We start from the raw sequence: 13,320 nt of genomic DNA, 5'->3' as shown, positions 1-13,320 counted from the left end.
TTCAGAAAAAAATTGACACAATGGTATCCGGCACATACAAGTTGTGTACAACCAAAATATAAGTTGGTTTAAACATATATTGCTATATCTCATGATCTTACTTAGTACTTTTAAAGTTAATTTCAGAAAAAAATTGACACAATGGTATCCGGCACATACAAGTTGTGTACAACCAAAATATAAGTTGGTTTAAACATATATTGCTATATCTCATGATCTTACTTAGTACTTTTAAAGTTAATTTCAGAAAAAATTTGACACAATGGTATCCGGCACATACAAGTTGTGTACAACCAAAATTTCATATCCCTAGTTTTACATTTATGTTTAGTTTTATTTCACCTAATTTTCAAAGATCATAATTGAATTAGATGGCCAAGCTATTCAAAACACGACCAAGCTTATCAAAATAAGATCAATATATTCAAAATTCTTTATTCTTTCAAATCATTTCATTTTAATGCAGATCCAAGATCACGAACTCACATATATCGAGTTGCTTAAGTATGGAGTGCAACAAGAAATCCAAGCAGGTTGTAGTTATTCATATAAAACTAGGAAAGAAAGAAATCAAATCCAATTTAATTGTAAGTGGCCGAATTGTCCATGTCGCTTCCTTGTTGATACACTTCCCGATGACAAGTACCACATACGAAAAATGTATTAACACCCACAATCATTCTGCCCCTTTTCCAAACAAATCACAACAAATTACATCATATTTTTATAGATCTTATTTAACAAGATATTTTGAATCAAATCAAGACCGTGTTTACGCACAATTAAGGTGTTTCAAAGATCTTAATATCCCATTTGATAGAGGGATCATTCCGGAAATGTTTCAACAAGAGATTTCGAAGAAATGACACAATTTAAAAAAAGTCGAATGCATCAGTATGCTTGAAGCTGTTCAGAAAGGTCTGAAAAATGATACACTTGATCCCAACATTGTTTACTCAACATTAAAAATATTATTGCAAAGAAAACATTTGATTTAATAAACATTTAATTTATTATAATTAATTTTTTATTACAGTATAGTAAAAAATGCTATAAATAAATTATTATATTTTATTAAAATGTGACTTTTAATAGTAAGTGAATAAAATAAATCAGGAATTGGGAAAGAAATAAGGTTAATTAAAAATAATGAAAATTACAAGTTTAAGGTTAATGAAAAGTGACAATGGGCGAGTTTGTCCCCCACTCTTTTAATATTAACATTAAAAAATCGGATTCGAATTGCGATACTGCATCAAATCGTTGCACATCTGATAAGGATCTCAAAAGAGTAAAGTTAATTTTTTTGTGTTTTTTTAAGTTTTGGGTCTTAGTAAAACACCATCTTGAGCAATATTTTTGGGATGACGATAAGCCTTATTTGGCCTTACAGTGGACCCTTAATAATAAAAAAATGGACAAAAATTTGAATGCAATATTGTTTTATGATATTTGAGAAAATGAATGTAGATAACTATATATCATGTATGAATACTGGTTAATACTTTCAAAATTATGACGGTTCATAAGAAAAAAATTGATTTCAATTATCATTATTTGAATGTTTATGCGTTTGATGATATAATACACTCAATATTCCATTATTATATGTTATTTAGGTGGAGTTACAAAGATTGATGAAATAAATTTTTGAGACAAAATATTCGCAACTTTCAATTTTAAATATTGGTATAGAAGATTAATATTTAATGATATTTTAATACGTATTCATTAATTGGATATCTTTAATTGAATTGCATTGATACAAATTTTTGATCAAAAAATAATGCAAAATTTCAGAATCATACTTTTCTGAATAACTTGATCTATTCAATCATTTAATACATGGTATAATATTAAAATAATAATTCCAAATTTTGCAAATTACCTCAGACTTTTCAGAGGATTGAGTGGCAACTCAATCCTCTGAAATAGTCTGTGGTAATTTTTAGTCTCTACACTATTTCAATATAAGCTCCATTTTTAAACAGTTTTTAAAAATCGAGCATTGAAAAGTGTGATTAGACTTTTCAATTAAAAAAATAATTGAAAAAATTGAAAAAAAGAAGAAACATTCATTAATCATTATGCTATAATGTATCATTAAAATGCAAACTATATATCTAGGAAAAAGGAATATGGTAGCGAAGATTAACCCACACTGCAAAAGAAAATGGGAGATAATTGTGTGGATATGACTTTATTTGAAAACTTTTATCCTCGCCTTTACAGTAGTAGTATATGTTGAAGGGTTGTGTGACTTTTTTGGGTCATTATTGATTTTGTAATTTAATCGTCGTCGTTATCGATTTTGTAATTTAATCGTTATCGTCTTTTTCTAAACGTGCATTTTTTGCTTTCGGAGCTATTGAACATACATTGGCCCTTACCAGCAATTGAAAACTATTTTTCATTATCAACAATTACATTACTCCGAGTTATTCATCAATCAATGAAAATCGATATATAGTCCATACTTCAATTTACAATATTGGCAAGTCCGATTTCACTTGGCATATTTAACTCATATAGAAAAACCAGTTGGAATCGGCAAAATTATCTTTAATTCCATACATAAGAAAAAAAAATTATAAAGTTCTTCAATAATAGCAAACTAATAGTTTAAATAGATTTACAAGTATCGCCCATCTACTTTTGATATAATTCACATATTAAATGTAGAAAACTGGTTTAAAATAAATATTTCAAAAGTTCGAAAACGATTTATGAAAAAATAACGTGATGACATTTACTAAATTTGCTCTGTATTAAAGTATCGATGATAGAAAGAGCATATTTTGTAAATATTTCAAAAATATTTAAAAGTCGGAGAAATTGTATTGTAATGTACTATAATTATGTTACAAATCCGATTTAATACTAATCCTTCGCTATTGAAGTTGTTTTGAGAAGGATATTCTCTAAATTCTTGATAAATCTTTAAAATCTAGAGTAATCGTTTTGTAAACTTAACAAAACTAAAATGTATACCAATAGATTGGCATTTTCTACGTTTTCAAAGTGAGAGAGTGTAAATTCTTTTTTTTTATCCTATTAAGGTTTTTAAAAAATTTATTTAACAATAGGATGTTTAACACTAATTTTTTAAGGACTTCGACTTTAGCATCACATAAATATGTTATTTTCTATATTAAAACGTAATTTTGGTGGTCTTAGAATAGAAAAATATGCAATATTCGTGGAGATAATGAGGGTTCTTAAACATGTTCTTAAAAATAAATAAAATAATACAAATCTTTATTCAATCTTTTGATATTGTTGGTCCTCTCTTTGTGAAAATACTTAACTTCAAAGAGTATTATGTTTTACCTAGTGAGGACCTTAAGTTTGCAAAAACATAATAAAAGTAAAATAAAAAAGATCTGATTTATCACAAAACTTTGAGTATTATAGGATTTAATATATTTTCTTAGTAGATTATATGATTTAGTTTCTTAAAATCTAAAGTATTTCTTGAGGAAAATATAAATTGAAATTCAAAAAGTAAAAAAATGTAAACAAATCAAATTTTAAATGGACCAAATGTTGATTTTTCATTCGTTTTCTCATTATCGAAAAAAATTTGGAAAGCTAAGAAGTCAATAACAAGTTATATAATACAACAAAAACCACATCGGATATGTTTTCATCAAATAGTCTCCTAGATTTGTTATGAAATTAAAATATCATGATATTTTAAGGGCTTTTGATTTCAATATTAGAATTATTCAGTTATATCGTGCTAATATCAATTGCTTTATACAATTAATCGTTTACAAGCTGCAAAAATCGAACAATAATTTGACTTTGTAAAAAAAGTGCGTCATTTTTATTCGTTATACTTACAAAATGTAAACATTACGAGAAACATTTACATTTGTAAATGTAACAAGTAAAGTTGTATCGCATAATTTGACTTTGTAAAAAAAGTGCGTCATTTTTATTCGTTATACTTACAAAATGTAAACATTACGAGAAACATTTACATTTGTAAATGTAACAAGTAAAGTTGTATCGCATAATTTGACTTTGTAAAAAAAGTGCGTCATTTTTATTCGTTATACTTACAAAATGTAAACATTACGAGAAACATTTACATTTGTAAATGTAACAAGTAAATACATCAGATTTAAATTGTAAATGTAGTTTATCTCTCTCATCTCCTTTTTAAAAGGTATTACATACATACGAACGCATGGGTCACTCAATAATTAGCGTGATAATAATTGAGGATAGACTGTAATCGTAATTTTATTTTTGGACTTATATTTCGACATTTTGAAGTCGCTTGAAAGTCTTGCAAATGATTAAATTTGGAAAATTTGACCTAAGTCTGCATTATTTTGATGACTTAAACAATTCTATAAATCTGTTTTCCTAAAAATTTAAAAAGATATAATTTCAATTTCCCTAAATTTATGTAATTCATATATCACCAAAATATTTGGACTGCATTTCGTTTGTCTGCACCTAATTAAAGTCTAAATACCAATTAATTTTGGAGTTGCATTGCTTTTAATGTAAAAATGCACGTTTAGAAAAAGACGATAACGATTAAATTACAAAATCGATAACGACGACGATTAAATTACAAAATCGATAACCTCTCGACTTTTTTTGTAAACGTAAGAATTCATACAATATAGAACGATTTTGTATCATTTTTTTAACATATGAAGTAAAAAATGTATGATTCTTACGGTTTTTATTCTTACGTTTTTGAATAAATCAAGATTTAAAAAATTTTCAAAATTGTAAGACATTTACACTCAGCCCATACATAATGAAATAAAAAATAATTTTTTAAAAAATAAACCATTAAAAAATTAACATTAATTTTAAAATAATTTATCTTTTATCTTTTATAAAAGAAGCTATATATAGATGATGTCAGATATTCCGCGATTAATTAAACATTGTTTAAATATTTTCTTCTGACATTTTTGAATAATTTATTTTTTTAATTCGTATGAAAATGAGTGGATCAAGATTCGTAACCGTCAATCAATTAATGGATGCTCTTTCACCAATTCTTGAAAATGTTAAACAAGTAGATGTTTATTTCGATGATTATGTAGAAAGTTTATATTATAAAGGTAAACATAATATTAAACCCATTGCTTTTGCATTTGATAATAAATTAATTGAAAATGCAAAAATTTGGGAATTAATTCCAGATATTGAATATATAACGAATATAACTAATAAATGGTTCAAACGAATTCCAACCACAAAAGTTCTTTGTAAATTAATGATCAAAACCGAGGCCAAAGAATTTCATGAATTTACATATCATCCAAATAAAGTTTCAGAACTAGAAAATGAAAAACTTCAGAAAAAATTAAACGATAGACTTTCAAATGATCGTATTGAAAAAATAAATAAACTAGCAGAAGTTGCATTTAATAATGAAATATTTGATGAATATAACCTTGAACTCAGTGATGGGCTTTAAGGACCCGGGCTCAACGAGTCATGATTTATGAAATCAATTATTTGATTCATTCTTTCTTCAATAATTTCTATTCTTTTTGTTAAATCATCTATTTTCATTAATGAGGTGATTCTTGATTGAGGAATAGATTTCAAACTAACCACTCCTTTTATTTTTGAAATTTTGAATCCATCAACTTTAAACATTTTATTCAATTTACACGTTGTCAATTCTTCAAATAATTTTTTATTATTAGCATAATAGTCATTAAATTCTTCAACAGATGAAAAAATTTTTATTTCAGTAATTGGTTTAACAACGTTTATTTTTTGTTGAACATTTTCACTTTCATTTATTTCTTCCTCCTCTGTTTCATTTATTTTTAAAATCGGTTTCATTTATCATTAAATAAAAATTAGAATATAAGTGATGAAATATATTTTTTAATTAATATTAAATCAGAAATGGCGGCAGGATTCTTTAAAAAATTATGGGATGGAATTAAGAAAGCTGCGGGTTGGGTTCATAAAAATATTATTAAACCCGTTGCAAACTTTTTGGCACCAGTAGCGAAAACGGCAGGAACTATCATAGGTGGAGTATTAGGTACTAAAGCAGGTAATCCGGCGATGGGAGCACAAGCAGGTAACGCAATTGGTGGAATAGCTGAAGGAATACTTAATAAAATAGGAGGTAGATAGTGGAAAAATAAATAAATATTATTTTTATCTTAGTATCGGTTGAAGTCTTTGATAAACTTTTTCTCCTTTATTTAATATTTCTCTTATTGGGGCGGCTTTTGGTGTTATTGATTCAGCAACGTCACTAATTGCTTCTTTATTCTTAAATATCCAATTTGCTCCTTTCTTCATTGTTTCCCAAACTTTATGCGCTCCTCTTTTTACTTTATCCCACAGTTTCTTAAATATACCTGCAGCCATAGTTGATTATTTCATTAAAATTAAAAATTCATTTTCATCTTTTAATTTTGATTTTTTATTTATTAATAAATGACGACTAACTATTTGGTGCCAAACACTAAACCGATTAATGGAAATGTGTTTCATTCATTCGAAAAGATAAATGAAATATTCGCAAAGAATGACGGTAGAAGATATTATAGAGAACTTGAAAGTTCATGCTATGACTCTGATGCTCCATATTTTGATGATAAACAAACTCATTTAAGAATTACAAATCCGGCTCATGATGTGAACCAATTAGGTGACACATATATTAAACGCAAAGTTAAAGCAACTCTAGTTTCAAATAAAGCTTTCACATGTGATGCCGCTTTTAAATGCATGCGTTTATTCGTTGGTTACAAATCATCAAATCAAAGCTTTAAACAATTAGAAGTAGAAACTGAAAGAGGTGATGCTGGTTATCTTCAAATGGATTGCGCCCGTGAATCTTTCGCATTTGCAACATATAAACCAAAATCAGAAAGGAAAGTTAAAAAGTTTGTTCATTCGTTATATAATAATGTTCAAAAATATGATAACTCAGTATGTGGTAAATATATTGACCCTTCAGAAGTTTTCAAGAAGCAAATGAAGAAGTTGATGTCACTTTTGATATGATTATTCCGGTAAATGATTTGTTAGCATTTCAGGCGTTCGATGATTATCCTAAATCATTTGGTGAAATCATTCTTAAATATTATGTTTTCAGGGATACTTTAGTATTTTGTCAGGTTGACCCGTTAAGAGTTGCTGATTTACAAAATTACGTTTATGAAAAGATAACTGATGAAAATTATGAAAAGATTATGAATCATGTTTATAAATATGATCGCAAATTCCAACAAATCGGACTTCCTGCCAAATTAATTACAAGCTTAGCCGCTACATCTGCTGACGCAACAGTTGATAACGTTATTATTTCATGCACAAAGATGGAAGTTTTAGAGGATAAATGCATTACACCAGGATACGGTTTAATTGAAGAATCAGTTAAAGCAATACCACGTTTATTCAGTAAGGAAGATCCATTCATGATTCCAGCTCAACATATTGACGTTCGTTCACTAAATGGAGGTTGCATCACTCCTGAAGGTATCAGCTCAGATTTCTCATACGCTCTTCATAATGTTACAGATGTTGTGTTAACATTTCCGAAGAATGCAATGCAAAGAACAGTTTTAGAAAATCCAATGCTTCGAGGTCTTCAGGTCACTATAGATTCCAGAAACTTCCCCGATCAAGCGATGACCACAGTGGGTGACATATTCTTTACACGTATGCTTCAAGCTTCTGATTTAGATGGAGTGAATGAATGCACAGAAGAATACGAGGACTCATTAACTAGACCACTGAATGATGATAATGGCACGCCATTAGCTAGAACATGGAAAGACCAAACTTCATTCTTATGCACTATTCCAGTTCAACGTGATGGAGCGGGTATATTCTTTGATGGATTAGAAACTTTCAACTCACAAGTTACAGTACAAGTGAAAGCTTATCCAATCATTCAGGGTGAAAATGACACTTACTGTTCAAAGGTGACAAATCCTCCTCAGGTTTGGTTTACTAGGACTACATATTGGACATGGACACCGGATGAAGGTTTGAAATATCATCCAACAGGTACACCACCACAGTATAGAAGTTCATATGATGAAATATTGATGAATAGAAATGTTTAAAATTATAAATTTATTTTTGATTAAATGGATTTAAATTCATCCACCCCTTATGAAGAATTAGGGAGTATATAATACATACGTAGATGATATGATTAATGAAGCATTGAGTGATAATAGAAATGCTCTATCTAAGGAAAAATTAATGAAAATTCCATATTCTGAATGTTACTTAAATTCAATCACTGCAGCAATTGGTAAACAAAATAAAGGTAAAACATTAACGATATTAAAACAAATTATCATTATTGCTAACACTTCCCCCTATTCACATGTGTTAATTTATATCAACCGTTCAGGTTCACCTTCAGATGATACATTTGAATCTTTAAAGCATTTAATCAAAATTCCAATTATTTATTTATCACAAGAAGAAGCAGAAGATTATTTAAAAAACTTTTTAATGTATAAAGAATTATATAATACAATCAAGAAGCAAGGATTAGAGGATAAAATTATTGATAAACAAGGGATGAATTATTTGAAACACTTTCTATTTCAAATTTTGATAAAGAATTTTTGCATTCACTAATTTTTCTAGATGATGCGTGAAATCAAAACTAATAACTAATGAGAAATCATATTTTAATCATTATTAACTCAATGTCGACACATTCAGTGTTCATTCTTTATGGCTGTTCAATACTTTCAAAGCATTAAGCACAAACATTAAATCAAATCTATCAACCTTTTCATTTTCAGTGGGTTTAGTCGTCAACAGTTGAACGTTATGCTTTATCAAGTGAATTTACCAATGAGCATTAATGAACTTTACACACAATATCAGCAATTAGGTGAACATGGAAAAATAATAGTTGATTTAAATAAAGGAGGTGTTAAATTTGATTAACTTTTTATAATTAATTTTTATTTTTTATTTATAATTAAACATGACAGAAATAGCAAATCTTCTACAGGTTCCATTAAAACAAGGGACAAACAAAAAGGGTGCATATAATAGAACTATGAAAGTTCCAGATGGAATGAAAGAATTAGTTCATATTGTTGCGGTCTTCAAAAGATGTTAAACAAATGAGAAACGTTTTAACATTACCAGAAGCTCAAGCATATGCCAAACGTCATGGTCCAAATTGGGAAGCACCGAAGCAGACATTACGGGTCCAAATGGAAAACCTGATGGTATAAATGAAGTTTTCGTTACTGATGGTCAAGGTAATATTAAAGTCATAAATGGTATAAATTAACAATGACTGATTATCCTAAACGTAAAGCATATAATGAACGTTATCCTATGCAATTTGATGAAAATGGAAAAGCTGTTAAACAATACATTGGAGAAGGTGAAAATGGTCCAATTAATTCATACCGTTATAATCCATATTCTTATTTCAATGAAGAATTAAATGCTATTGAAGAGGGACCGGATGGATTACCACGATATGTTAATCAGTTTGATGGTCAATATGCAAATATTAGACCTGAAATTCCAGCTAAGAAATTCTTTAAAGTTGCTTTATTCGATCCAGTGTTCAATGAACAGAAAGAAGCAATGAAAGCAGAATTTAAACCAATTCAAGTGGCAAGAATTTCTTCATCTTCACTTTCAGAAGCGTTCAAGGAATTGATAAGGAAACCACTTTATTCTCAACAAGGTTATAATTTTGATTTAATTAAAGAAAGTGATAGACGTAAATTAGAAAAATCAGATGGTTTTAAGAATGCATGTAATGAAATGATTAAAGATATTGTAAATGATAAAATAAGACTGGAAGAAACTCAAAGCAATATCAATAACATAATTGGTGCAGTTACAAAGAAAGTATAAGCAAACAATGATGAACCTTGGGATATTACCGTAACAACTAAATAAAACTTTAAATATATTTTTCTTTTTTTTATTCAATTATAAATGAGAAGACGTTTCACAAGTCAAAAGAACACAAACGCAAAAGCAGAGATTACGGTTGGTTATAACGTAAATGATGATAAATCACGAATTATTCAAAATGTTAAAGTTAATGTTAGTCCTGAATTAACAAGGTCAGCAACACAGTCCAATTTATTAACTCGTGACTTACCGAAGAAAGAGGAGGAGCAAAATAAAGAAGATGAAGACCCAATCATTTTATCTGAACCTGGTAAAGAACCTGTTGAAATTCCCACTTATCCAACATACCCCCCCTCTTTCATCAAACATCGAGAACCCAGGAATCTACGATTCCAGTCGCAATGCGCCATATAAAATAGACATTAATTCTGAATTAATGAAAATTTACCGTGATATAATAATTAATAATTATGATTCAATAATAAATTTAATTGACCAATCTGGTTTAATTATTTTACCTTATGAATCATTAATTCACATTATCGCCATTCTTTGTGATGTTCAAGATTCAGACGTGAAGATTCAATTTTTCATAGATGATGAGGTTTCATGCTGCGGAACAGTTGCAAAAATAAATCCTATAAAGGATATTAGCACAATTAAGATATCAAAGAACGGAACAACAACTGAACTTCATTTAACATATAATGATATTTATAATAAAATAGTTGATGAATATAAAATATCACTTGAAAAATTCTTTGTTAAGGCTATTTAATATTCAAGCATTAACATTATCGAATAATAATCCTTTGAATCATAATCAATAATAATTGACCTTTCACCAGTTTCTCTCGTTTGTTTTATTTCTTTTTGTTCCCCACTATCTGGATCGGTCATTGTAATTGTTTTTGTTATAGTATCAGCTTTATCTTTAACTTCAATCTTTTTTCCATCGGGATATTTAAACCAAAATTCCAAAAATTCGATATTGTCAATCTGTTCATATTTTAATCTATCAATTACATTTTTAATACCATCTGAAAATCTTATGAAATGGTCATTATATGGGTTTGATTGAACTAAATTTGAATGAAGTGAAATATAACCTGTTGATGAATATGACATCGACTCATATTTTCTGAAAACACTAAAATTTATAACATGAATGAATTTCTTATTCGTTGAATTTATGAATTCTTGAGGTAATCTTATTCTAGTTTTATTTATCACTGGAAAATAACGCTTTACCATATTTTTAATCGTAATAAAAATGTCAATTATCAATATTATTTCGAATAATAGCTGTGAATTAAATTTAACAGTTAGCGGAATTTATAATGTTACTCTCGTTTCTGTGAGTGGTAAATTTAATCCCATTCTTTTAGACCCTTCAGATTATATATCATTTATTAAAGATGACCATGAAAAAACGTATGATATGTATATAAATAATGTGATAGCGAAATGGGATATTAACATGATTTTAAGTTATTTAAATGAATCATTTATCGTATGGTATGAAGAAAATTTTAAATCAAAACCGATAAACTTTTTGAACTTGATGAAATAAATAACCTTATTAAATTTCCGCTGAAAATTAAATTTTGTACTCCTCATCTTCGTTCATTGTTGGGATATTAAATTTTGAAAAAGATGTTGGGGATGTTTTGTATTCTGACACTGGTTCCAATTTCATTTTAATCAAATGTGATAAAGTTAATACCCCAATGAGATTTTCACATCAAACATTAGACCCTAACTCTTACCCATCAATACAAAACATTTTATCCATCAACTTAAACACATTTTCTTTATCATATCCGTTTCAATTATCCGGGAATTCATTTATTCTTCATTCAAAAGATTTATCAAATATTAAATTTAGAATAACTGACCTATTTGATTGTGATTTAGAATTCATGAATGAAATATTATGGCAATTTCAAATAGAAAAAATAGCTGATGAGATAACAGATTAAATATTTATTTTTAAATCATAATAAATGATTAAACAACAGCAACCACAACAACTTAAGGCACAAAGCACCCAGGTCCCTCAGACCATTACATACGCCATATATGCATATAATTCAAAGACGGCAGAACAAACGCAAAGGTTGAAATATGGAGATTTGGAGATAGTATTGAAAAATGACATTTCGAATTCGTTTGCAAAGGTGGTGCAGTGATATCAAATATAAAAGAAATTTTATTTATGAATTCAAAAATTAAAGGTATAACGGATGATATAACATCAATTCCACCAGAAGAACAGAGATATTACGCATTAAATGCATTTCCTAAAGTTTTGAAGATTGGAAGATTTAATTTAAATGAGGAATTCATAGAAGGTTTCCTAAATGACATAATGAAGAAAGCAAATTGGTTTATGTGGATGAAAAAGATAAATGAAATTAAAGAAAAGGTTGAATGGTATCATGAATGGACATCAAAGATTTTTAAAACTAAAGCTGATACAGATGGGTTTCGGGATGTTTAGACCTTAAAGCAGATAAAACTTATGTTAACGATGAGTTAGAGAAGAAGGTGGATAAGGAATATGTGGCTAGTGAATTAAATAAGAAGGCAAATTTGGTTTACGTTGATGAAAAAGATAAAGAAATTAAAGAAAAGGTTGAATGGTATCATGAATGGACATCAAAGATTTTTAAAACTAAAGCTGATACAGGATGGGTTTCAGGATGTTTAGACCTTAAAGCGGATAAAACTTATGTTAACGATGAGTTAGAGAAGAAGGTGGATAAGGAATATGTTAACGATGAGTTAGAGAAGAAGGTGGATAAAACATATGTTAACGAAATATACCAAAGTTTGATAGGAACAACGAAAAATATTGAAACTATTGTTGGTGACTTTTCTATCTATGAAGAAAACAAATATTTTAGATGGAGTTTGTACACTCCTTAAAAAATGGTACACGGTGTAAACTCATTCCGAAAAATAACAATGAAATGTATGTAAGCTATATAAAGAATAATGGTACACAAGTTAAAGTTCCATTAGACAACAACTGTTACTTAAACTTATATGGAGACGAACAAAAGAAATATTTAAGAGTTTATGAAATGGCAGATATGACATTGCCTGACCCAGCTCCAGCACCATATTATTATGACTATGGAGATGATGTCAGAACACCACATGTAGATGAAAAAAGCTAACATTATATTTAGATTATTATAGATATAAAAGATATAATGCAATAGAAAAAACGAGAATAGTATATTATTATACAGATGACAGAAATAAATATTATAGTCAAGATTTTACCTACCCTGAAAACATAAGATTATATTATAAAAAATATTCTGACACAAACCAGAAGAAACCTGAAATAGTTACACTATATCTTAAGTTCAAAAGAGACAATCCTATAATATCTCATATGTTTGATTTAATGAACCCAGTAGGTTCTATTTATACATC

General features: G+C 28.2%; 1 protein-coding gene and 1 pseudogene across 2 annotated transcripts, besides 4 other annotated features; one reads left to right on the top strand and one right to left on the bottom strand.

Annotated features, from left to right (window-relative positions):
- Positions 1 to 1,209: part of a mobile genetic element that runs on past the window's edge.
- A 1,058-nt stretch (positions 1,210 to 2,267) lies between these two features.
- Positions 2,268 to 2,485: a mobile genetic element.
- Positions 2,486 to 4,397: 1,912 nt separating this feature from the next.
- Positions 4,398 to 4,604: a mobile genetic element.
- Positions 4,605 to 6,159: 1,555 nt separating this feature from the next.
- On the bottom strand, positions 6,160 to 6,375 carry TVAGG3_0756290 (uncharacterized protein; the record flags this gene model as incomplete). The annotated part of the gene is made up of 1 exon (XM_051245442.1): positions 6,160 to 6,375. One exon carries the CDS (start codon positions 6,373 to 6,375, stop codon positions 6,160 to 6,162), a length of 216 nt encoding a protein of 71 aa, XP_051092029.1.
- A 1,133-nt stretch (positions 6,376 to 7,508) lies between these two features.
- Positions 7,509 to 13,320: part of a mobile genetic element that runs on past the window's edge.
- TVAGG3_0756280 lies at positions 9,952 to 10,289 on the top strand (annotated as a pseudogene). The gene has a single exon. A coding segment is annotated over exon 1 (338 nt).

This window comes from Trichomonas vaginalis, chromosome III (genome assembly GCF_026262505.1).
Source record: "Trichomonas vaginalis G3 chromosome III, whole genome shotgun sequence".
NCBI lineage: Eukaryota > Parabasalia > Trichomonadida > Trichomonadidae > Trichomonas > Trichomonas vaginalis.
The sequence above is the reverse complement of the archived record's forward strand: the minus strand, read 5'-3'. Positions and strand labels throughout refer to the sequence as shown.